At 35.0% G+C, this 27,747-nt stretch overlaps 1 protein-coding gene across 3 annotated transcripts in view; it reads right to left on the bottom strand.

Annotated features, from left to right (window-relative positions):
- The window catches only part of ITGAV (integrin subunit alpha V), a 114,922-nt gene that overhangs the window by 21,065 nt on the left and 66,110 nt on the right, over positions 1–27,747 (bottom strand). For 2 of the 3 annotated variants that reach the window (XM_042994874.1, XM_007083868.3), the window contains exons 5-18: positions 26,811–26,872; positions 24,405–24,450; positions 20,998–21,123; positions 19,166–19,210; positions 18,328–18,371; positions 18,182–18,238; positions 15,823–15,875; positions 15,266–15,468; positions 10,253–10,444; positions 7,700–7,745; positions 6,238–6,345; positions 4,414–4,472; positions 2,750–2,904; positions 919–1,056 (exon numbers count right to left, since the gene is read on the bottom strand). In XM_042994874.1, coding sequence (XP_042850808.1) covers positions 919–1,056; positions 2,750–2,904; positions 4,414–4,472; positions 6,238–6,345; positions 7,700–7,745; positions 10,253–10,444; positions 15,266–15,468; positions 15,823–15,875; positions 18,182–18,238; positions 18,328–18,371; positions 19,166–19,210; positions 20,998–21,123; positions 24,405–24,450; positions 26,811–26,872 — 1,334 coding nt within the window. The remainder of the gene's footprint in view (positions 1–918; positions 1,057–2,749; positions 2,905–4,413; positions 4,473–6,237; positions 6,346–7,699; positions 7,746–10,252; positions 10,445–15,265; positions 15,469–15,822; positions 15,876–18,181; positions 18,239–18,327; positions 18,372–19,165; positions 19,211–20,997; positions 21,124–24,404; positions 24,451–26,810; positions 26,873–27,747) is intronic. The other variant, XM_042994875.1, reaches the window with a different exon arrangement.

Here is a 27,747-nt window from a genome sequence, read left to right as displayed (position 1 = left end):
GCTCAGATGTTCATTATTAAATTGTTAATTAACAAAATACTGTATATCCATTAAAAATAAAAAATATACACAATATGAACTAATAAAGAACTACATTTTCAAGTTCTATATTGCTGGTGGCAGAAAGTATATATATACATTATATATGATACAATGTGTACAAAGTAAAAAATATAAATTGTTAAAATATAAAAATAATTGTTAAAATATAATAAAAAATAAATATAAATATATAAAAATTGTTAAATAATAAAGACTTAAAATATATTTTAATTCACTTTATGTTGCCTTACACAGTCTTCTCAAATTACAAATAAAAAAAAAGCATGAGACCTTAGTAACTTAGACAAAGAAGATATAACAACCTAAATTTAGGGTAAAGTATTCTGTGGGAGTAGAACTATTAATCTAACAGTATAAATATGCAATAAAAAAGCAGAAGAAATGGGAAATGCAATATCTGAATACATGGGTTTTACACAGGACTTTCTTAAAAATATTGTAATATAGTTTTTAAGAAATTTTGTTTGATTTGATGAAAAGAATGACTTCCATACTACATATACATATGTGTATACATATGCTATTTTTTACAATTAAAATGTAAATCAGAGAAAACATATATATAAAACTTATTCAGCAAAATACTAAAATAGTATGTAAATACATTGGCACTTTGTTTTCCTTGAACTATTTTACTGTTTTATGAATATGACCCTGTCTTTCTCTGCATATAACTAAGTTCTGAGTGGCTTCAAATATCTCTGACCTGAAAATTCAGATACCTTCTCCTCTGACTCTGACTAGAAACCAACATTTAAAAAGCAGTCCCTTATGATATTTAAAAATATGAAGTGTAAGACTTTAAAAAAATTAAAGTATAAAATTAGTGATAAGTGGAGATAGTACATACGGTACCTGTCGACTAATGTTGGCAGGAGTGAACTGGTTAAGGATAGGTTGCAAGCCTGTCACATCAGCAGCTGTTCTGTAATCCAACCGATACTCCATAAAAACAGTAATCGGAGTGAGTTTGTCTCTAAATTCAGATTCATCCTAGAAACAGAAAAGCTTCCAATCAATGATAACATCAGTCTACGACATCAAAGTATCTGGAAAAATCTGTAAGTGCACAGTACAAAGGCAGCCATGTTCGACCTTGATCCAATTCTACCAAAACTCTGAAAAACTACAATTATATAAGAGTAAGACTAGAATGTCCAAAAAGACTGGTTATTCAGCAAGGACGCTTAATCAATTTTTGTTTATAATACTTGATTCATACAAAAATATACAAGGGCATGTTAATAAAACAGGCACTCCACAGCCAATAGAATTAGAACATTACTAATAATTTTTCTAAGTTTATTTATTTATTTAGAGACAGAGAGGATGAGAAAGGAGGGAGAGAATCCCAGGCAGGCTCCACATGGCCAGTGCAAAGCCCAACACAGGGATCGAATCCACAAACCAGGAGATCGTGACCTGAGCCAAAACGAAGGGTCGCATGCTTAACTGCCTGAGCCACTCAAGGTGCCCCAAATATTACCAATAATTTTTAAGTTACCCATGTACTCCCTTTTCATTTCTTCCCTCGGCCTTTCTTCTCAGAGGTAACCACCATTCTAAATTTTAAGTACACCATTCTCATTTATTTTCAGTAGTTTTACTACACTGTATATGTCCTTAAACAATATGTTCTTCTGTTTGCTTTTCTTTTTTTGTTCACTTAAAAGTGAGGTCATATGCATTTTTCTGTAAATTGCTTTCTTTTTAATAAATTTTTTTAATGTTTTTATTTATTTTTGACAGAGAGAGAGAGACACAGAGAGAGACAGAGCATGATTGGGGGAGGAGCAGAGAGAGAAGGAGACACAGAATTCAAAGCAGGCTCCAGGCTCTGAGCTGTCAGCACAGAGCCCGACACGGGGCTTGAACTCACGAACCGCGAGATCATGACCTGGGCCAAAGTCGGACATTTAACCGACTGAGCCACCCAGGCGCCCCTCTGTAATGTGCTTTCTATTCAACATTCTTGTTAAGGTTTATCCATCCTGTTGCAAGTAGCTGAGGTTAATTTTTACTGTTGAGTAATATTCATCATATGATAATAAAACCATAATGTATTTATCTATTCTCCTATCAAAGGTTATTTGGGTTATTTTTGTTTTTGCTTTTACCAAAAAAACAATGAATATATATAGATATATTTACATGTGTGTGTGTGTGTGTGTGTGTGTGTGTGTATTCTTCTATATAATGGCAAGTAGGAGGCTCAAGTCAGACCCCTGGATTGCAAAAGTCCCAGATGAGTCTGAATTCCTGTGCCAGCGGTATCCACTATTACTGTTCATCCTTCCCCAGACACTCTGGCTCACGTATCTGCACACAAGTCACAAGTCAAATTTTGCCAATGTAGCTTTTTAACTGATTTTTTATTTTTATTTTTTTGGACCGTGGAGATTTATTTTATGTTTTGAGAGTCTAGCAACATTTAAGAAATAGGTTTGTTATAATTTATTCAGTAGCAATGTCGCAGAAAGACCAGTTGAAATATCCAGTTTGTCAGGAACAAAAATCCATTACTCAGGTTTGATACATTAATAAGCTAAACTTCCTCAGGTGTATTCTTCTGTGTTTTCCTTTTGATTTAATACCCAAAAATTCACACAAAGTGAGAATCATTTAGATGAAAAGGAAAAAAATTAGTAAAAAGTAAAAGACGATGAAGGAGAAAAGTATCTCTTACCCGCAGATATGCTATTAGTTCCTCACACTGCATCTGTCCCCCCCTTGAAATAGTCATGTTCTTGGAGTGACCTGGGGACCGGTTATGGAGAAATAGTGCTCGTCGAATTGCTCCTTTTTGCTTGAGTTTATCCAAAAGAAGCTCCACCTGGAAATCTATACAAAGGATTTATAACTAATATAATCGTTATGAACACCTATCTGTCCTAGATAGCTAAAGTTTTCATGTAAACAAAGATATTTATTCCTTAAGAAGCAATTTCCTTGTAATTCACTAAAAATGTGTATACATTGTAGTGAGACTACAACATATTAATCCTGAATATTTGCTAATTAATAATTAATCCAACTATCCCCAAAGTAAAGCCACATATTAATTCATACAATAGATAATGATGGTAGTAAAATAACTATCAGATGCAAGGGGAATTTTTTCTTTTAATTTAGGCCGAGAGGAAGAAGTTCAGAGCACGAAATATATGTGAATTACGACTCCCGCCATTAACACAAGTAGCAGCAATTTCCCACTGACTGCGATTAATATTTACTAATATGCACCCATATTATTCCATTAAACACTATGACAAATAAACAGTTTGAATCACCTGCAACTACTACTTTTAATGAAGCTACCATATCAGACTGTCAGATAAATATGTCCCTCGTGAAGCAGGTGACCTAATATAGTTAACTAGATCAAGAATTCTATTAAAGCAAACATGCAACCAATAGCCTGAAGCACGGTATTAGGGTGACTTCCTTCTAAGATTCAGCTCTTCTTTAAGTAGTTTCTTCAACGTCAAAACCAAGTTTCTAAGTTTCTCTAAATGTTGAACCTCATGTTAACTTTGGGTTAAAACGCAGGGTGATTTTGCTTCCAATTCTGTTCTACCCACCCACACCACTCTCCTTGTGTCTCTCAAACACACTAAGCATGCTCTTGCCTCAGGCCTCTTGAAATTGCCATTTCCTCTGTGCAAAATACCCCTCCAGACATTCCCTACAGGTCTTTAGTCATCTTCCAGGGACCCCACCTTGCCACTCTATGTGAACTTCCATGCACACACACACACCCAGCAAACTCAGTCCTCTTCCTCTGCTTTGCGGTGGCTTCTCAGCACTTGTCACTAACAATGACCAATCTTGGCTACAATTACTTAGCTCTCCTGCCTTGCTCTCTGGACCATATAAACCATATGTTGGAAAGGAAAAGTCAAGTTAGGAATTTGCCGTGTGGGTAAATTGGATGGCCCAAACTTTTTCTCCATCTTCCACTATATCTAAAGCATTTCTGCTGGTTAGATTGCTGGGGGTTTCTCTGAGACATAAAATATGAACTTTTCAGTAGATCATCTATTTATAAACAATGATACCTATTTCCCCTAGAATTCATTTATCTCTCATTGGTAAGTGTTTAACTTTCTGAAGGCCATCTTTACCATTCAATGGGCTATTCTGTTCACAATGTCAACAAATAAATATGTATTTATATCTGAATTAAGAGTCAACAAGGTAATCATGTTGCAATGCTAGGTGCCTTTAAGCATACATATTCAAATAAAGAACAAAGATAACAACTATTTGAGTAACTATTCAAATATCCTGAAACATTTTTAAGTGCTGTATATGCAGAATCATTCTGTAATTTTTCCATAGAATACTTACTAATTTTCGTGGGAAGTGCTCCTTTGCCATCTGCCTTTAAGCAGAACTTGACATTAAAACTGTAGAGAAATAAAAATATATACAAATCCTGTAATCCAGTTTAAACACATTGCTGAGTATCGCCCCCAAATCTCATATTTCTAATGCACAGTTTATATAGTGAAGCCTTTTATATCTTTCTTCATGTCATAATAACATTCTTGAAACATGAAACACAAAATACACAGAATGTCCTAACTCATCCTTCAGTAATTTAAGCACCTTTCCTTTCATGGTATCTTCATTTCAAAAAAAAAAAAAAAAGAATCTCCGAACCTCCTCTCAAGTTTATAGAACCTGTTGATAAATCTAAGTGAGAGAAAGGATGGGCCAGACATAAAATAATCTCATTTTTTTTTTTAAAAGCCCCCACCAAGCTTCCTTTAATTAGAAAGCTCCTCTAGAACAGTGTTCTTCATGATTTCTTAATGGGTCATGAAATCAGTTCAGTGGGTTGTGTCAACCAATATCTTAAAAAAACAAATCAAATAAATAAAACTGACTGAAGGGTAAGATTTCATGGAACTTTTGTTTTAATTACACACATGTATTTACTGGATTATGATGCAAAATGTATTTCATACAATGTGCCATAACCAAAAAGATACAAAAGCTACTGCTCTGGTTAGTATATTCAAAGCTTTACAGTTATTAGCATACTTTTAAATATATTACTAGCAATTTCACAGGGGCAGGCAGGGTGAGTGAAGGGAAGGCCATAAAACTTAAAGCTAAAATCTTGAAAACTTCACTGCCAATCAATATAAGATAAAATGTTACTAAATTTTTAATGCAATCCAATGAAAGAAATAAAATTTTGAAAAATGTTTTCTAATAACTATAATAATTTGAAAACAAAATCAGAATTATTTTTTCATTAGCCTCTTAGAAGTAAAATTTTCCCAGCTTCTAATCATTCCTCACCGCATCTGTAAAAGTTCTTTGATTTTTGAGTAACCAAGGAACTTAAAGAACAGCGTTCCCCAAAGTGAGGTACTCTTGGTGATTTTACTAGTATATGGGCCAAGGTTTTTCTTAATTTTATATTTATTTTGACATGTATGAGAAAGGTACTGGGGTTTCTCCATATTATTTTTAAATATTTTTAAGTAAAACATGAATTGATTTAAAGAAAAAAATTCTTTTAATTATAAATACAGGTAGAATGAAAGTATAGCAAAAATCATACACTAGCAGAAAATAGCGTACAAATAATGAAGACTTGAGAAACACTGGACTAGAGAAGAATTCCGATATTAAACTTACAAAAAATTATATTTTTCTTTAGAAACTAGTTAGGGGACAAGTAGAAGAACAAGAAGAACAAGAAGAATATTATATTGGTAATATACTACTTATAGATTTAATATTATTTAACATTTAATAATATTTCATAATAATAATTAAATAATGTATTTTTCATACAACTATTCACAGATATTAAATCTGGAAAAGATCATCTCCTTTAAAAATAAAAATGTTCATGGGTCTGTTTAGAATCAAATAATGAGTTCTGAGATCTAATTAGCTTTTTCGTCTTTTTGAATATATTCATTGAGCATGCATCATTTTTTTTAATGAAGTTTATAGTAGTTTGTAGCATATTTTTAGAGCCTTCTACATATCTACTCTGGAACAACATTTCTATAATCCAATCTATGAAAAGAGAGTAATACACATAGAAACTGTTCTGCAATATTTCAGCCCCCCCTTCATTTTCAATTGTTTTCATAATGACTGTACCAATAATCACAATAGTAAATATTATTAAACTAATGCCCTTACCAGGAAACTTTGAGATCTGTCCCAGGCAATGGGCAGGTTTTATTGTCTTGATTTAAAATGCTAGGGTACACTTCAAGGCCAGCATTTACAGTTATAACTGGTCTGGCCCTGGTTTAAAAAAAAAAGAAGAAAGAAAGAAAAAGAAAAGAAAGCAAAAAGTTATTTACAATATTAGATTGATCTAAGCATTTTAGGTTTACATTTTTTGTATATATAACGTTTTCTAAAGCATTGTTTATAACAGCAAAAGGAATAAAAACAATCTAAACACAGAATGACAAACTGTCCCTGTTTGCTGAAGACCATCCTGACTTTAGCACTGACAGTCCCACATCCTGGTAAATCCCGCAGTTCCAGGCAAAGCGGGACAAGTGGCCATCCTATCTGAACTCAGTCCACGAAAGCAGAATGGTTAACCACGTTGTGGGGTATCTACCTAACGCAATGCAATACAGTAGGGGAAATGAGTGACATAAATCCATCTGTGTGGATACGAGATGATCTCTATGATATATCCAATATAATTTTTATATGACAGGAAAAAAACCCACCATGTACAAAGGATGCATACGCAAACACATACACATAATTTTTTAATGCACAGAATAATTCTGGTAGGGTATACTCAAACTAGTAACTGGTGTGAAAGGAAGTATGTTATTTTTGTTTATGTCCTTTCTGATTGAGTTTTTACTACATGCATTTTACTATATGTATTACCTTTTAATAGCAATTTTAAAAACTGAAATAATAAATTAAAATAAATAGTTTTCCAAAGTTCAGATGTACAGGTTTAAGCCCTGTATAAAAATATAGTAGGCTCACGACACTGTGCCTACTCAGTCATGATAAATGATTGGGCACACGTGGCCCCAAGAGCCACAATCAAGTTGACCCAACATAAATTCCATTACACAGAACTCAGGTTAGTTATTCTGGCATGTATAAACATAGCCCATAAAAGTGTAAGCATCTTCATCTACTTGGGATGCCAGATGATAGTCTAAAGCATGAGGAGTTGATTAAATATAGAGAATAACTGAGAATATGGATGAAGCTGAGAAATACAGGTTATGTGGATTTATATATATTGCTCTAATAAAAATATTGATTTGGGAAGTCATTACATACTGCCCTGTGGTCACAGAATGCTGTGGCATAAACATCAAGTTAACTTCTTGCCTTTTAGAGGAAAATGTAAACTCATATAAATTTTAAAGAGAGATTTAAAACACAGAAGAACATCTTTGAACATAATTTAAACAACAAAGAGAGAAAATTCTGAATGCGTTTCTAAATAAAAAAATCTACACCTTCTTCTGCTTTGGGATTTCCTTGTATAAATGCTGACTGAGCAAGGCTTGACTAGAAAGAACAAATTTTATCATTACTTCAAGAAAATTAAACTGAAATTCAAACAGTGGTAATATTCCTATATTACAGGATATGGAAACGTGCTCACCTGTATAATACAGCTCTATCTACACCAAAAGCTCCTACAATTAAGTCTTAAAAGAGAGTAGAAAAACATGTAAATAATAATAATAATATTTTTAATTCATATACCATTCTATAAAACTTTCAGTGCATGTGATAAAGATTTAGACATAGTCTCAAAACTATTCTTCATTAAATGGTTGTAAGATAGTATCTCAAAGGCAAAAACATATGAAAACTCTAAATAAGGTATCAAATGGCATACACTCCACATAAAACTAATCTTTCATCCAGGGAGACAAGCATATTTTTAATGGATACTTTGTAAAGATGAGAATCTTTTTAAAGGGTACTTTATAAAAATTAGCAATAATAAGGAAGTGTATATCACCCAAATGCATATACCCCTCAAAGGAAAAAGTTTTATAAGTGCCTGTGGATTTTACAATTTCATTGCAAAGTTTCATTACAAGTCTAAATTTCATTATAAATTTTCCCCTTTGTTACAAAAACAAAACAAAACAAAGCACATTACATATACATAGAATACTTAGAAGGACAGCAGATAGCATTCAAATTAACAAGAACAGAATGCATTAATTTTTATATGCAGCTGGTACAATGGGTTCGTGATTAAGAAAATATGAAATAAGAGCTCTATTTCACAATATATCCAAGGTAAATCTGAGGAAACCCTTTCTAAGCAGACAAGTACATAAGGAACCAGAAAGATGGGTAGATTGGATTACCTAAAAATTAAGAACTTCTTTATGCCCAAAAAGCAAATACGACAAACTGAGATATGTGTGTGTGTGTGTGTGTGTGTGTGTGTGTGTGTGTGTGTTAAGGGGTTACTATCCACAATATTTAAGACACTGTCCTAAGGAAAAAAAAAAAAGAAAGGAAAACAACATCCCAATAGAAACAGAGCAAAAAAAAAAAAAAAGTAAAAAGGGAATTCACAAAAGTAAATACATATAAACAAAAATGCTTACCCTCCCTGATAATTAAAAACTATAAAGTAGAACAAAGTAACATTTCTACCTATCATATAGTTTAATATTATTTTTACAAAAACAACAGATGACCCTCAGTGTAGGCACCCATGTGGGTAAATGATTGCTCATTCTGGTGAATGCTTAAAAAGAGCTGCAAAACCTTCTTTTTGAGGGCATGGGATTATAATTTGATGACATGTATCAACAGATTTTTTTTTTTTAAAGTGCCGTATCTTTGACACAGCAATTATAGAATTTTGTCCTGGGGCGCCTGGTGGCTTGGTCGGTTAAGTGGCCGACTTCGGCTCAGGTCATGATCTCACGGTCAGTGAGTTCAAGCCCCGCGTTGGGCTCTGTGCTGACAGCTCGGAGCCTGGAGCCTGTTTCAGATTCTGTGTCTCCCTCTCTCTGACCCTCCCCCGTTCATGCTCTGTCTCTCTCTGCCTCAAAAATAAATAAACGTTAAAAATTAAAAAAAAATAAAAATAAAAATAAAAAAAATAAATAAAGAGAAAAAAAAAAAAAGAATTTTGTCCTAAGGAAATAATCAGAGGTATGCACCAGAATTATATGCAAGGATATAAATGCCGCAAAATAAACTTAAGTAAGATCTGATACAGACATTTGATAGAATGGGAAAAATATAATTCATATTTAGAAGAATAATTAGCAATATGGGGAAACATTTCTGATACTTTGAGTGAATAAAAAAATATGCTATTAACAGTGCCTAAAGTATAATTCTGTTTTGTTAAAGAACTATATATGAACGCATTGGAAAAATGATTGAAAGATATGCTTTGCTGTATTTTCTAAAAGTTCTATAACAAATATATTGCATTTATAACCAAAAAATCTCCTGAAATAACAGTAACAGACAAGAATCACATTCCTGTCCTATTTCCAAAAGCATTTCAACACACTTGTATATTGGGCTCATACGAACTGTTTCAATAATAAAGGTAAACCAAGTCTTCTGCATTATGTCTCATTTAAAGAATGGACCCATTATGACCAGATCCATTATAATACTCCAAGTATATAACTGCTAGAAAAAGGCCTCTGTTCCTGTTCTGGTTCAAACCAAAAGGCGACCTCAGGCAAATTACCTTTCTCAATCTTTTCTCATCCATAAAAATGGCATAATAACAACCTAAGCTAGCCTATATGCTTCACCAGCCTTACTGGGAGAATTAAATGAGATAATGTATCTTTTAACAATCACAATGATTAGTCAAGTCCATAAAAATGTTAGATGATTAAAAAATACAGGAGACATTTAAAATGCTAGAATGAACATTCAAAGTTTTGTCTGACATTTCATTACAGAGTTCAGGACAACAAAAGAAGAAACTCAGAGTATATGTTTTATATTGGAAGCTCCCAGGAAATACAGCTGTCTTTGTCTCACATCCCCTTCGGTGATGAGAACAGTGCCTTAAAGTACATAGCAGGGGTATGAACAATAACTGAAGTACTGAACTGAAATAACTTATGACGTAAATCAAGAGAGCAGTAACAAACTATTCGCTATTAGGACTGAACAACCTAAGAAATTGTATGTATTTCTAGGAAAGCACCTGGATATCCATTTCTGTCTATATCCGTGGCTCCTTTCATTGAATAGCCAAAGCTTGGTGGCATGCTTCGGGCAGCCCACTTCCCTTCAAGGATTTGAGACGGTACTGCATTCAAGCCTGTTAATCTTCCATTGAAAATATAAACAATTCCTTTTTTATCTTCGCCCCCATAGGGAGCAGCAATGGCAATATCTGTGGGGAGGAAGGAAGGCAGGGGGGAGTTTGGAGAGAAACAAGAAGGAAGAGAAGGAGGAGGAGGAAGGGAGAAGGAAAGGAGAGGAGGAGAACAAGGGCAGAGAGAGGGAAGTCTTAGTGTTACTATTTATATGGCAAAGATCTTAATGCAGTTATCTTCCTTTCAAAAGTTCCCCTTACAGCACTTTGCTTTTAGGGAAGACCTACATTAGTACCTGTTTTTGCCAACTGAAAAAAATCTGAAGAGGATTCGCTTTTACAAAGAAAAGCAAAACTAGCATTCAGCGTTTGTTTTACAATGAACCGTTCTAAGAGTTGCCTGCTCCCCGAGCAGCAGGAGGCGCACCCTGATCTCCTTCCCTGGGAACCACAGCCCACTTCTCAGCATCAAGCTGCCTGTAGTGCTCAATGGTGCCTATGAGCATCTATGCTTTTTCTCAACTTATTCTTTGCATCCATTAGCAAGATGTGTCCTAAGGTATCACAAAACCCTGAGAGTGGTTACTTTTTGGGTCTGGGAAATTGGGGGGGTTTGGAAAAATTTTCCATATACATCACATTAATGATAATTGCTTCTTTGCTTGAATACCACTTCTGCTAATGAAAGTTTTCATGGGAAGGCTCCACTTTCGGACAGCAGGGCGAAACCTGTATTCATACAACCCACTTACCACAATAAATACTGATTCAAAGTTTAGCAGAATACTCTTTATTCCAAAGCAACGATCTAATTCAAGGAGATTCAAGCAAAACTATGTCGAAATGACATTAACTTGGAGCCAGATATTCTGGGTATGACCTTGAACAAATCACTTAACCTTTCTGGACCCCAAAATACTTCATCCTTAAAATGGAAGGGAGGGGACACGTCAAAAGATTCATCTAAGGTTCATTCCAGCTCTCAAAACTCTAATTTAGGTGGGCATGGTTTTTGTTTTTTGAAACTGCAGTCTGGCTCAGAAATTTGAAACTTATGACTTCATCTCCACCTTGCTCAACTTATATTAAGATAACACAAGCAAATAAGAAGTTTGAAATTCTTCCAAAAAAGAAAACAGAGAGAAAAATGGTCACTATAACCTTTTGAAACTCTGAAATACATTACAAATATGCTCACTTCCCTGTCTCTGCTGGTAGCATCTTAGACAAGCCATTCTCATCCTTTCCCTGGAGCCCTAAAGCAGCCTGAGTGGCTCCCACTTCTGTTCTTGCCCCTAAAATCTACTCTCCTCAAAACGGCCAAAGGTTAATATGCCACCTTCGTTCTTAAAATCCTTCATTTCCCAAAGCATTTAAACACTACCTGATTTGTGTAGTCATTCCACCAGTGCTCCCCACCCTCCCCTACCACCCCAGTGCTAGCCCTCACTCACCCTTCCTATCAATCCTGACCTTTTCCTCTGTTCCTTAAACACACCAAGCTAGTACCCATCTTTGGATTTACACTTGCTGCTCCCTGTGCCTTAACAGCTCTTGCTCCAGGGTTTTCAAGCTCTGCTCCTTCTGTTTATCCAAATCATAGATCAAATGTCATCGTATCAGAGAGGTTCTTTTTCCCTGACAACAAAGTCATGCACTCTCCCTTTTCACTGACACTGTCTAGGCACTATCACGTTAACCTGCCTTTTTTTGTTTTAACCCACAGCCTTTATCACTACCTGAATTCCCCCCATTATGTATTTACTTTGTGGGTCTTCCATGAAACATAGGCTTCACAAGAGCAAGGATGTGTCCATCTTGCCTGTGACAGCCACTATGCGCCAGTCATTCCAAACTGCCTCAGTTATACCTTCCCATACACAAACTGCTTCCAGCCTCCGTGATGCTGCATCTCCTGAGACACCAGAGACCTTGATCATTTATCTTTAATGTAAGAGCATTATGCCCAGCATTATCCCAAACACGGTGATGATTGCCTTCTAATGTTTACATAAAAGTTGCCCCTATTGATGCTAAATTCCTTAAGGACATGGATGGGCTCTAATTTATCCTGTCATTTTTAGCACTTGGAATAGGGCATGGTGTGCAGTAAGGACCAACTAAGAACTTGTTATTCTTCAAAAAAACAGTAGTATTTAAATTATATAAGAGTCCTTCTTTTCTCTTTTTTAAGTTTCAAAGGTAGGCATAACTTCTAAATTGACACAGGCATTAAGAACGCATTTATCAAAGCACCCGGGTGGCTCAGTTGGTTGAGCGTCCGACTTTAGCTCAGGTCATGATCTCACGGCTTGTAAGTTCGAGCCCCGTGTTGGGCTCTGTGCTGACAACTCGGAGCCTGAAGCCTGCTTCAGATTCTGTGTCTCCCTCTCTCTCTGCCCCTCCCCACACATGCTCTGTCTCTGTCTCTCAAAAATGATTAAACGTCAAAAAAATTTTTTTAAATATATATTTATCAAAATATAATTTCCCAACAGAAGACAACTCTAGTGTTGAAAAACCATTTAACAAAAATTATCTTTAACTTTTCCAAACTTCTCATTATTTTATATATCCTAATTATCTTCTTGTTTTCTTGGCTGGCATCTGTCCAGTCTGGAAAGCCCTACTTTTTCACACAACTGATTTCTTCCTTTAATCATTTTAGTTGCTCTTTTCTGTGTTTTCTTCCCCTCTTTCTGGAGGAGTATTGACAAAAACTGCACCTTATACATAACGTATACAAAACATAACTTCACTGTTTTGTTTTCAGTGTCCCTCTTAATGATACCTAAGGTTTTCATAGTGGGTGTAGGTAGAAATGGGGGAATATAGGATGAACAGCTTAACAAAGGGTTAATGTCATCAGGCTTACACAAAGAAAAGATCCAGGTTATAACTAACAGTTCATATTATATATATAAAATATAGATACATATAAACTGTAAGTATATATAAATAGTTGCATAAATACAGATCAGATTATTTTCCACTCAAGATACCATCATTCACAAGCCACTATTTGAGGCAATAAGACTCCAGGAGAAACTTGGGGAGAACAAAATCATCCTTTCTGGTATCCATTTCTAGAAGTAAAATCTGTTTGTCAAATCTCTGTAAAACTTCATTATTTTTTATCTGTTGTTTATAATTATTGTATTCACTGGTAACAGTTTGATAAAAATATAGAAAATGGAATGAGCTGTTGGCCAGATCATAATACTGAGGAAACTTCCTTTAAAGTGGCTGGAATACCCTTAAGACAAGGTGATGGCAAACATGCCGGGCTCTCCCCGAAACCCCAGAGACAGCGGCCCTGCTATAGCAAGGCAGAACCTCAAATTTGGCCCTGTGTTTTCTAAGTCGTTTTGCTATCAATAAGTAATAGCTTTCTCTGTTCTACAGTATTCTTTTCAAGTTCTATTTTAAACTTTATACCAGAGTTCCTTTGATTTAAGTTCTCTTGGTAGTACAAATCTTTAGGACTCTATTTTAGGCAGCAAGATGTTTCTGTGAACAGTTCTTACTAACACTGAAAACATCTAGAGCTAAGGTTAGAAATGACACTCCCAGTCATGACACAGAACTACCCATGAGGTAGGAGTAGAGTAGTCTTGAAGCCTAAAAGGTGTTTTCTTTTTCCACCACAACTTGGAAGATATAAAATTCAACTGTATTTTCGAAGTTTTCTCTTTAACTTATAACTTTAAATTTTAAGGGGCATATCCCTATATATGATCGATTATTCAAAAAACCAAAAGTTCAACTTTCTAATCTGAGAGTTTTGTACCAGTATTTCTTTTTTTAAGGGGCGCCTGAGTGACTCAGTCAGTTAAGCGTCCAATTTCAGCTCAGGTCATGATCTCACGGTTTGTGAGTTTGAGCTCCATGTCGGACTCTGGGCTGACAGCTCAGAGGCTGGAGCCCGCTTCAGATTCTGGGTCTCTCTCTGTCTGCCCCTCTGCTGCTTGCACTCTGTCTCTCGCGTTGTCTCAAAAATAAATAAACATTAAAAAAAATTTTTTTTTAAATCTTGATAATTTATAATCTATATTTTACTCTAAGTTAAAAGCCACTTTGATTTTTAAAGATATCTACAGATATTGGAGTGCCTGGATGGCTCAGTTGGTTAAGCAACCAACTCTTGATTTCAGCTCGGGTCATGATCTCACGGTTTGTGAGATAGAGCCTTATTTTGGGCTCGGAGCTGACAGCGTGGAGCCTGCTTGGGATTCTTTCTCCCTCTCCCTCTTCCCCTGTCCCATTCTCACACATGCCCATGTGCACACATGTTCTCTCTCTATATATAAATAAACTTAAAAAAAAATAAAGAAATTATTAAATGGGACTATTATAAAACAATGAGCTTATATTTTTTACTTGCCCTCAAGAAGGGAGTTATAACATCCTTCAGAACTCTCAGAACTTCTCAGATAGCCACAACAAAGTTATGGTTTTAAAAATATTAAAGGCAAATCGTACCTCTAAGGGATGCAATTAGAATCCACATTGCCTTGACAATGTGCCTGGGTGCATTTTTTTACCTTTGTATCCAAATGGACAGTAGAGGGCACTGCTGCTAAGCAGGACAGAGACAACAAATCACCAGCTTACTCTGGGCTCCCTGGGAATGCAAATTTCCTTCAGAATTTAACCATTCCAAAATTCTAATTTGAGGCTGTATGAATAATAACTTATGAGAATAATTTTTTTTAAAGTTTGCTCAGATTTTTAAGGAAGAAGAGCAACTGTCGTTTAACCTGGAGTCACTATCAATCCAGTGCTTCCTTCCAGGAAGGAGGTTTGCTCGTATGAACAACCACAGAGGAAGGTACAAGACTTTTCCAGGTAGACACAGAAAATTATGGACCCACAATTACTGAACTTTGTTGATCTTACCATTGAAGCCATCCTGGTCCAGATCCCCCAAAGGTGCTATGGCACTGCCGAACCTCGCAAAGACCTCAAACCCATTCAGCTTGGTCGTCTGGAAGTCTCCTGAAGGTCTTTGCAGGGACACTGAAACCTGTCCCACCTCTTGGAGTTTGCCATCTGAGCCACGATCCATGAAGAGAGGGGCTCCAATAAACACATCTGCGTAACTAAAAGAGCAGAACCTCTTTCACCAACGCAAGATCAAATTCCACCTGTTAATAAAAAACTCAATTTCCCTCTTTCCACATCTCTCATAACCAAACTGAAGCAAAAAATCATTCCAAATTCAAATCTTCCTTCAACTCTTTTAAGAAACTATGAGTAATTCATAAAAATTACTTTATTCCTTCATATCATAAAAGCTACTGAAAGAAATTATGAACATCATGGAGGTTTTCTCATATTCACGAGAAGCAGATTAGAAAGGGGACAGAGAAACAGAAGAAAAAATGTTTAATTTTGGCAAAGCATTCATAAACATGAGAGGAAAACTGTTTCTGGAAACATCTTTTTAAACTTACTCATCCCCATTAATGTCAGTGGCAGCGACAGAAAATCCAAAATATGCAGCCATCTGGATAACAAAAAGAAAATGAAATGTTTACTTTCATCCAACTAGCTTTGACAGTTAATATTTATTGTATATTTAATCAAACGGAAAAGGTTTTTTTTTTTTTTCTCTCTGCACATAGTTTCAATCTAAATTTCTTCTCTTTTGGGGGCACCTGGGTGGCTCAGTCGGTTAAGCATCTGACTTTGGCTCAGGTCATGACCTCACAGTTTGTGAGTTTGAGCCCAGTGTCAGGCTCTGTGCTGACAGCGTGGAGCCTGGAGCCTGCTTCGGATTCTGTGTCTTCCTCTCTCTGCCCCTCCTCTGCTCATGCGTGCACATGCACGCACTCTCTCTCTCAAAAGTAAACATTAAAATTAAAAAATAAATAATAAATAAATTTCTTCTCTTTTGTTTATTCTACCCTAAGTCTAAGCATAACTAATGCTCCTTCCCAGGCCTAACCTATTATCACCCTTCTTCTCCACTGCCCCAAAAATGTCATACATACACCATCAGAAAGATAGTCACAGACAGAAGTTTTAATTGAGCCCAAGAAGTTATCAGTGGGAGTCTATGCAGTAAAGATAATATATAATAATTATTAATAGATCATAACTGGCTCTCCCTATGTGACCACTGCTACTCTCAAGAAATTACTGTTTAGAAAGATATTGGAATGACTTTGTTCTTGTCTCACATCTCATCTGATTACTTGCCAATAGCTTTGCTTTTGAGTTATACACAGTACAACTAGTTTTGGGTTTATTACAGGATTATGTGAAGGGAGAAAGAATGTCCTTTCCTCCACTACAGAAGACTGCTAGACATCACAGACAGAGCAGACTGGCTGGAAATAAACCTGAAAAGAAAAGTTCTAAACACAGCCCAACATGCAAAGCAAAACTAGGAGAGATGACATTTTAAAGATGAACTAAGGTGAGGAATGAGTCAACAAACCACAGACAGGAAAGTTAGCAAAAGCTTCCAAATTTTGACTGGTGGAGATATCAGGAAGGAATGATATGGGAGATTCCTGCATCATCTATTTTGGGTTGACAGAGTATAAGTGAAGAAAATGAAAGGTGCAGTCTGTACCCAATTGCAAGACCAGAGCATGTGTAATAAAATGTATTGTATTTACAGTGCAATTTAAGAGAATACTATTTTGGGGTCTTAACCTTGCAAGGCGCTTGGCCTGAAAGTGTAAAGAAAGGGCATTTACTTAGACAAGTTTTTTCCTGGGCACTAGGATTAAAATGTTTTCATTTGATTTGTTACTACAACCCCATAAGAAAGTTACCAGTACCCCTATTTTTACAAATGACCCACCAGATTTACAGTGGCATATACCTTGTCCAATGCAGTTAAGACTGAGAATGAAGAGCCCAGGTCTGTCCTAAAGCAAAGCCCATGTTCCTCCCGCCCCACAGCAATAAAGAAAGCATCATGGACTGTGTACGTGATCCAGAGACATACACAGGCATCTGACAGGAGAAGGTGCTTGAGGTCAAGAAGTCAAAACTTCACAAAGGGATAACCACCCCCTGCCACGACTCTAATGGGCTGTCAACTGCGGGCCGTTTGTTCCGTGCTGTGAACCAACACTGACCGCTACACGTGGGATGAGGTTTCTGGGGGCTGAAAGTCTACTTCCTCATCCTATCAATCCTCTTGCAAAGCCCAAAAATCTCTACTTAATAAGAAGTGGGCTTGAATCCCAGATCTGCCACCTGGGATATAATTATTTTTTCTGTAGCTACTGATTTTTCCTTTGCCATTACTAACTGGGCATTGAATTCTCTGAGATATACGAAACAAAATGTTATAAAATGCCTGTACCTGCAGAGAATGTCTAGTGCCTAATAGTACTACTTTTTAACTGAAGAATGTTTTATTTCTTGAACTACAAATGAAGTTTACTGATGACATATATAATATACACATCTGTGCCATGCTTCGTTTTGCATCGAAAAAAAAAAAAAAATGAAAGGGCATAGATCATTCCTTAAAGGAGAATTTAATGTCATCAGCAAAGAAAAAGGAAGTTTTTGTGGTTTTGTGTTTTTGACATGTATGTGTGCAGTTTGTGGATTTCCTTAAAAAACAAGCCATCATGTGCAATTACAAAAGGCTTTGTTTACACAAATTACTCTGGTTGAAACAAAGGTGAATTCTTTAAAGCCTATTTTACATTTACAACATTGAATATTAAACCAATATTCATTACATATTCAATGTAAACCATTATGATACTTACAAGAAAAGTTTTAAGACATTGTTACAAAATGCTGATGTGGGGAAAAAAAAAAAACATTTTAAAAGCATACCTGCTCACCAGTAAAATTGTGTAAGGAGGACATGTTTTTCCCATCATAAATATAAACCTGTGGAGGAAAAACAAAAGCATATGAAATATAGTAAAATATAAGATAACCTAGAGATTTTTTTTTTAGATTCCTTTTAATTTTCCTACCATTCCCAAAGTCCTTGCTGCTCTTGGAACGCCTGAAACAAAGTCTGAAACAAAACAAAACAAAACAAAACAAAACATAATAACTCATATTCAAGACCAATACTGAAAATTGCAGGAGGAAATGGATATCTCAGAAAGCTTTAAGTTCTGTTTTGTTATTTCAGTAGAAAACAACAACAACAAAAATTCTTTAATGGTACTCCATAATAAATGACCATAGTATTTTTTAACAAGATCAAATCCTTACAAAATACAGAAAGATTCTTGAGAACCCTCAAAGAAATGCATGTGTGCCCTCAGGAATTTGTAATCTTATTAAAAAGAGAACAGCTAAGATCAAGTGACCTAAGAACAAAGGAAAGGCAGTGACACCGAAATGTGGTCAAAATCAGGTGAAGTCTGTGATTCATAAATTGAGCTCTGAAGGGAGATGGATGGACAGACAGAGGATGAGGTAACAATCTTATATACAGAGCCCAGAAAGTTACAAGTTATGTCTACAGGAAGAAGGAACTAAGACCCTCCAAGAGGACCAAATCTGCTGAAATGCAAGAAGGAAGGAGCTGAAGAAAAACTGAAACGCCAAGGGCGGGAAAGGAGTGGATGGGGGAAAACACAGGGGCACTCAGCAACTGGCTGGTTCAACTTTCAGCAGCTGCAGAGAAAGTTTAATGTAGACCAACCTTACATCAATGTACTAACATGTCCCCATTTCTGTTACATTCTATAACAATGGTTTGAAAACCCTTTAACTGCTGAGGTTTTTCAATGTCACCTGTTTTGAATGTTTAGTCTATATTTTTTAAGAAGGGGTAAATATAATTCAAGTGCATCATACCATCGATGCCATCACCATTGAAATCTCCAACAGCCACGGAATAACCTGAATAGGAAGAACAAAATGTGAAACTCCATCAAGGCACAGTCACCTACGGCATACTTGCTGAGTAGGCTTCCCTTGAAAATATTTTCAAGAAGGATTGACCCTTGAACAATGGGTTTGAGCTACACAGGTACACTAATACACAGGTTTTTTTCAATAAATATAGTGCAGTACTGTAAATGTATATTCTTTTCCTTATGGTTTTCTTAACATTTTCTTTTCTCTAGCTTACTTTGTTGTAAGAATACAGTATATAATACACATGACATACAAAATATGTCTTAATTCACTATGTCATTACTAAGGCTTCCAGTCAACAGTAGGCTATTAGATTTTGGGGGAGTCAAAAGTTATATGTGGGGCTCCTGAATGGCTCAGTTGGTTAAGCATCTGACTCTTGGTTTCGGCTCAGGTCATGATCTCATGATTTGTGAGATCAAGCTCCACACCAAGCTCTGTGCTGACAACACGGAGCCTGCTTGGGATTCTCTCCTCCCCCGCCCCACGCTCCTCCCTTGCTCGGTCTCACTCTCAAAATAAATAAATACATAAACATTTTTTAAAAAGTTAATGCAGATTTTTGACTGTGCAAGGGATTGGTGCACCTAAGTCATACAGTGTTCAAGGGTCAATACAATTCCTTTAGTTATGCAGTATTTTGTTCTCTAGAGGTAACAGATGCATATGTACATGCTAAATGAATCTAAAGGAAATAGTTAAACCCTAAAACAGTATTTTTCTATTAGAAAAATAAGACGTTAATCAACTTTACAAAGGAGTCAGTTAAAAATGGTAAATTTCTCATAGATACAGAGTAGAGATTGGATGTTAGCAGAGGCAGGGGATAAAAGGTGGGCAAAACGCATGAAGGTGGTCAAAAGGTACAAACGTGCACTTATAAATAAGTCATGTGATATAACCTAGAGGATGGTGACTGTAACTAATACAACTATGTTGTATATTGAAAGAGTAGAATTTAAACGTTCCCATTACAAGAACAACATCTGTAGCTGTGTGTGATAATGAATATTAACTACACTTATTGTGAGCATCATTTCACAGTATATAAAAGTATCAAATCATTATGTTGTATACCTAAAAGTAATATAATATTACAAGTCAACTGTATCTCAATTTTAGAAAAACAGGGTAAATCTGTAATTTATCTTAAAGGAGCAAAAAATAACATATTTTTTTTAATCAGCAAACTACTACTGCTGTCCTAAGTCCTTGGTTTAAAGAGTAAGAGAAACCTAAAGGGAGAAAACAAAACTTAATAAACTTTAAAGACCAAAGTTTAACACAGTGAATAACACAGAGAATAGAAGCTTAGGAGTCAGACTGCCTGGGTTTGAATATTAGAACATCAAGTTACTAAGTGAGTGACTTCAGGCAAGTTATTTTGCCTTTTTTTCTTTACCCACAAAGTGCCTGAATTTCTTTACCTACAAAATAGGGATAATAGCAGTACACTGTCACAGACCTGTTGTAAGGATTAAATAAATTAATACAGATAAAGCATACTTAGAACAATGCCTAGAATACATAAGCATACTTTAAAAGTTATCTATTACTATTAATTGTTGTATAAATAATCACTCTTAAATTTCAACTACTGAAATATAACATAACCTAAGTATTCATTAACAATTTGAACTTATGTTCCTGTTCCTTATATTTAAAAAAAATTCAACATAAAAGATTGTCCTGCTTAAAGCAGCATATGCAAATACAGGGCAAATACACTGCAACTCCATATAATGAATCCATATTTTGGTTTTACTTACCCAAGTAACTGTCATCAAAAATAGCTTGAGCAGTCCGAGTTGCCAACTGGTTATTATACTGGATGCTGTAAACTTTGGGGTCATATTTAGATACAATTTCTGCCACTTGATCCGAAATGAGCTGACCTGAAAAATATATATATAATAACTTTCTAATGGGAATTTATGATGCAGATGATGGATGGCACCAGCACAAGAGTAAATAGCATTCAAGGGGTGCCCAGCTGGCTCAGTCGGTGGAGCATGTGACCCTTGGTCTCAGCATCGTGAGTTTGAGCCCCACACTGGGTGTAGAGATTACTTAAAAATAAATATAAAATCTTTAAAAAAAGAGAGATTGGTATTTCTAATTATTAGCCTTAAATAACTCTCCATAATGCTCAATCTGAAAGTTGATGTTCTGTTCAAGCTAGTTCTTAAAATTAGTCACTGCTAGGAGTGCCTGGGTGGCTCAGTGGGTTAAGCATCCAACTTCAGTTCAGGTCATAATCTCAAGGTCTGAGAGTTCAAGCTCAGCGTCAGGCTCTATGCTGACAGCTCAGAACTCGGAGCCTACTTCAGATTCTGTCTCCCTCTCTCTGCCCCTCCCCCACTCACCCTCTGTCTCTCTCTCAAAAATAAATAAACATTAAAAAAAATTTTTTAAAAAGAGTTTGAAAATCTACTGAAATAATTACCTTTACTGTTATAAGAAGAATGAATCGATTGTTTTTTTTCCACAAATTATTTGGATACCTTTATGAAGAGGCCTGAATGGGTGAGTTCACTTTTCTTCACAACCTTAAGGTAGACAAGAAATCTAAAGCACTACACAAAAATCAGATTGTTCCCGACCCCAAGAAAAGTTGGCTGACTTATCAAAATGCCATCTCCATACATGAAGAACATAATCTCCTCATTTCTGCTGTTTCAGAAAAAAACCTCATAGCCAACATTTATCAGTCTGTTCCAATCTATCCAGTCACAAAGGTTTAGTTTAAAGGTAGGAACACTTTCTGTTTGGGTCAATAATTTATCCTCTGTGCCTAAACAGACCTAACACATAGCAGGAATTCAATAAATATTTCTTGAATCAAAGAACACAGGAAAATTCTATCATCTCTTTTGAGTAAAACATTACAATTTTCTCTATTCGTATAGAGATAATTCTGAGATCTGTGGAAAAATTCATTCTGACATACCTATTAATTCAGGGTAAAACTGGATGATTTTAATCTCATTAGAACAAAATATTCTCTGCCCAGCTACTGAGTCTTTCAGTTACATTTCCTAGACCATTTACTAATAAAACTCAAATCAACATGGTATTGATTGTATCTGTCCTAATTTTTAAATAGGAATGAATACAGACCCTGTATAATACTCAAGGTATCAAAAAAACTCGTCATTTAAACATGTTCACAGCTGTGTCTCTTAAAAAGGCAGAGATAACTATCAGTCCTGACTGAGAATTACAAAATCAGTCTCTGGTTCCCAGGCATCCCAGCAGACACTTCCCTCCCCTCCACCGAATTACATAACTAGCAATGGAGAAGAAAAATAATTCCATGTTTTTTCTCTTACTAGAAAGTATTAATCTCATATGCAATTAGAGTTATTTTTGTGTTCATTTTAAAACTCAAAAACTCTGTTTTTTTTTTTTTTTAATTTTTTTTTTCAACGTTTTTTATTTATTTTTGGGACAGAGAGAGACAGAGCATGAACGGGGGAGGGGCAGAGAGAGAGGGAGACACAGAATCGGAAACAGGCTCCAGGCTCCGAGCCATCAGCCCAGAGCCTGACGCGGGGCTCGAACTCACGGACCGCGAGATCGTGACCTGGCTGAAGTCGGACGCTTAACCGACTGCGCCACCCAGGCGCCCCTCAAAAACTCTGTTTTAATCTCATATGCGATTAGAATTATTTTTGTGTTCACTTTAAACCTCTAAAACTCAATTAGAATCTTCCTAAATCATTTCATTTTTCAATAAATGTATACAGTTCACAGGAATCCAAATTCTTTCATTTAGTGTGTCTCACATGCTGATCCATCTTTCCCCGATTTTTCTCTTTTCTTCATTCCCTCCTTTGTCATCCCTTTCAACTTTTCATTTATTCCTATTTCTCATTCCTTCTTATTGTCTTTCTATCCTATTTTCCCCTTCAGTAAATCTCTTTCTTGAGTTTCCCTTTCTGTGAAACAAAAGCAAGTGTGGGTTTTCCTATGGAAAAGCAAGTAAGGAAAGCACAGTGTAGAATACAGAAGTAAAATTCAGAATTAGAAAGTAACTTGCACATCCATGCAGTCACAGGTTTTTCCAGTTCTTCCAAATACTGATAATGCTTAAATGTCAGAATGCCAAGAAACAAAAGTTCTGACTCTGTGAATAGCATTTGTTAGCAGAAAACAAACGTGAATAAATTAAATATATAATTGTGTGTATATAATCATAAATGAAACATAAAGCAAGTAAGCAAATTTAGGTACCTGTTTTCAAACTTCCAGCAAATAATGATGTTATGCATTTGTTCAAATAGTAATTTTATTGGGCCTCCCAGAATGACTGAAGAATGCAGTGTTTTATCTATGTATTGACACCAGTTTAATTACATTCTTTTGAAACTTCCTAAGACCCACTATTTTAAAAGCTCCCCAAAATGAAGAAGTCATTCATGATGTCAATGAGAAAATAACCATTTAAATATTCTAATGAACAAATTGGAAATACTTTAAAACCATGAGCTTTCAGAATACCACAATTTGCCTGCATAGATCAGTTCCACACACTTCCTAATGTTTACACCATAGACGCTAGAGTACAGAGACAAGAAAGCATGTATCACAAACAATAAAAATAAATTGTTTTAAATTACTTTGTAGATTTACTTTATAATTTACTTTAAAAATATTGTTTACTTTCTACTAAAAATATATATAATATATATTATGTATTATAATATGCCACAAGTTTTCTATATATTATATTATATATAGGATGTTACAGTGCTTTTTTTAAAAAAAATACTGTGAAACAGATAGCAATTACACATTTAAATTGTATTTCTCAATTTCTTTCTTTAAAATAATTCGAAAAATCGTATAGGCACATGGTAAGCCAAGCAAGCATTAAACACAATCATTACTGAGTAATTTAAAAAATATTATCCTAGGGGTGCTTGGGTGGCTCAGTCGACTAAGCATATGACTCTTCACTACTGATTTCTGCTCAGGTCATGATCTCATGGTTAGTGAGATCGAGTCCCATGTAGGGCTCTGCACTGACCATATGGAGCCTGCTTGGGATGTTCTCTCTCCTCTCTCTCTGCCCCTCTCCCTACTCATGCTCGCTCCCTCTCTCTCTCTCTCTCTCTCTCTCCCTCTCTCTCTCAAAATAAATAAATAACTTTTAAAAAATATATCAACCTACCTTGCCAATAAAAGCTACCAGGACCACCAAGAAGTACTCTGTCAGCCTAGATTAAATCAAACAACAAAAAAACACATATTTAAAAATAGGTAGATTTAAAAACTGAAAGCAATGTAATACCCACAAAAGCCATATATATATATGATATTTAATACACATAAAAGCTATATAAACATAAAACAAAATCACAAATCTCAAACTCTAACTCATTTTCAGTAAATTTTCATTGTACTTTTCTAAAATACAATAAAAATGTTTTAAAAGTTATGACTATTAATATATGAAAATATACAAATATATACACACATTGGTTCTATAGATCTGGCTGGTTTGCAACTTGTTAGGAAGTACTACTATAAAATATTTTTGAGTTATAGTAAAACAAAAAGTCATTAATTTTGTATATTACATTTGTGACTATATAGGCAAATTTTCTTTCTAGTAATCATTAAAATTTTTTTGGCTAGAGATGCCTCGGGAAGCTCAGTCAAGTATGTGACACTTGGTTTTGGCTCGGGTCATGATCCCAGGGTTGTGGGATCGAGCACCATGTTGGGCTCTGTGCTGGGGATGGAGCCTGCTTGGGATTCTCAATCTCTCTCTCTCTCTCTTCCTCTGCCCTCCCCTGCTCACTCTCTCTCTCTAAAATAAAATTAAAAAAAATTTTTTTTTAATGCTTTGAGAGCACCTGAGTGGCTCAGTCAGTTAGGCATCTGACTCTTGATTTCGGTTCAGGTCATGATCTCACAGTTCATGAGTTTGAGCCTCGCATCCAGCTCTGTGCTGACAGCGTGGACCCTGCTTGGGATTCTCTCTCTCTCACTCTCTCTCTGCCCCTTCTCTCAAAATAAATAAACTTAAAAAAAATAAAAATAAATAAAAGAAAAAAATTTTAAATTCTTTGGCTAATGAAAAATTCTTTTTAGTGTCTTGCAGATCTAAACAGGAATGAAGTTAGAAGGTAAATTTTTCAGGGTATACAATATATACAGTTTACACTTGACTAGCATTTCTTGTATCTGTAACCAACTATAAGTATCTAATTCAAAATAACTGTATTTAGTGTTTGAGCATAACGTTTTGGACATTTCTTCCCCCCTGCAGACAAAAAACTAATTCTTCCCCTCCAAACATACATATAGTCCTTTCAAGCTTTCAACAGACAATTTTCTGTCCTGGCTATGTAAAAGGTACTTCTAAGTTGTCTGTTGTAAAATGACACCTTTTTTCCAGAAATGAGTTAAAGAAAGTAAATAACTAATTTAGTAGTGAATGGTTGCTATATGAGAGTATTTCTGGGGTTATAGTTGCATAAGCATAGGTACAGAAAACATAGGGACTTTTTAAAATATAACACCTCTTTGAAAACATATCATGGAAGTTTAACCTAATATTATTAATATACTTTACCTCTCTTTGTTTTGCTTCCTCAAATTTTGAATTATGAGGAGTTTCAAATTGAATGACTTAAATCAATTATGTAATAAGGAAAGTTAACTATAATTATAGTCCCAGTCTAGAAAAAAAATTTTTTTAAATAAAGATAAAATATAAATTAAAAAAACAAGAAAATGCTTTACTAATTTTCTGAATTACACGATTGTAGTTTATATCATTTTAATAAATTTATGGCATTTGTTGCTCACACTTTCTAAGAAAGCCATATTAAGGTTTCTAAGGAAGCTCTATTTTTAATTAATATATTTGAGACTTCTATCTCAAATAGAGAAATTAATATTCTCAATTTGATATTCAATATTTTCACATATCTCACCAAAAAATTCCCCACATACACAAAAGAAAATGACATAAGGAAAAGTATTTAAGAAAAATTTCCTTTGAAAACATAAACTGAATTGTTATTTCAGGAAAACAGATAAAAACTGTCAACTCTGGAGAGCATGCTCGCTTAGTTAAAAATACAGAGTCACGCATCTGAGATGTTTCACAATAATTAAGCTGCTTCAGCTTTACTTGGTGCCTGTAGGCACATAATAGATGGCAAGCATGCATGTTTCTGAGCTTTTATGTAACTAAACTCTAATTCTGTAATCAAGCTCCCAGTGACAGCTTTTGTGAATTTCAATCAAAAAGACAAAACTTTAGTACTATATAAATTTATCTAATTAGAAATTTTAATATAAAGTCGTAATAGTTATCTGTCATCTACTGAGATCTTTTAAGTGTCCCCCACTCTCATTTTGATGTCTATTTCAAATAGGCAACGTCCACTAGGGAGAGAATATGAGGCAAAGAATATCAAAATGCATGGGACATTTTTATTAGGTGTTTTCATAGAACAGGTAATAATTATAAAGAAGCTGAAGTATTGAGCAAGTAATTTTTAACAGTGGTTTAGATAATGAGGTAGATCTGAATCTCATTCAATCTTAAATGAGAACTTACTTTGGTAAAATCAATGCTGAATCCTCCTTGACAAAATCCCTGTCCATCAGCATCAATATTTTCTAAAATAAAAAGATTGGAAATATACACAAACCCCAAAACAAACAAATGACATAAAACAAAACATGAGAAAAATCTGTATCACTGTAATCATAAGATAATGTATTGTTGAACTGGGAGTGTTCATTCAATGTGGCATTTAATGAGTTATTATCACACTCTAAAAAAGTTACTATGCATTTTTATCAGCACCATTTTCTCAGATAATGGCAACAGAGAGAGATCAATGTATCTGGAATGGTCACCAGGAAATAGAAACATCACCTAAGATGGTAGGTTTCAAACTTATTTTTAACCATAACCCACAGCAAGACTGTATTTTATACCACAGTCCATATAACCCAACATATATGTTATTGTATGTGTGTATAACAGATACATGAATCAGACCAAATTTCATAAAACTATCACTATTACCATGGACAATATATTCTAATACTTTCTATTTTATTTCATTCCTTTTAAAAAAGAATTACTGGTTATGATCCACTATTCTGATTTCATGAAACAAAGATGAGTTGTGATCTACAAGTAAAATTCCAGTTTGAATTTGAAATTCCAGTTAACACTCTAGAAATTTATTATGAATACCAGTAAAGAGATACATACACTCCTAATACATACTGACTACACATACATTTTACAGCCAACAACAACAACAACAACAACAACAACAACAACAACAAATCTATTAAAAACGTACTTCAGGATTTTGGGAGAGGGCCAGACCCTAACTTAATATTCAGCAAAGAGCAAAATACAAAACTATCTTCACAACATATTTAGAACTGCAGTCTAATGAAAGTGAACATCTTTAAACACGACACTGATTATTTTCCAAATGACAACAGATTCAACAGTTTGACTCTTTTGTAGT

The sequence above is a fragment of the Panthera tigris genome, chromosome C1 (assembly GCF_018350195.1).
Source record: "Panthera tigris isolate Pti1 chromosome C1, P.tigris_Pti1_mat1.1, whole genome shotgun sequence".
Taxonomy (NCBI): domain Eukaryota; kingdom Metazoa; phylum Chordata; class Mammalia; order Carnivora; family Felidae; genus Panthera; species Panthera tigris.
Note: the sequence above shows the minus strand (reverse complement) of the source record. Positions and strands in the feature narration are given on the sequence as shown.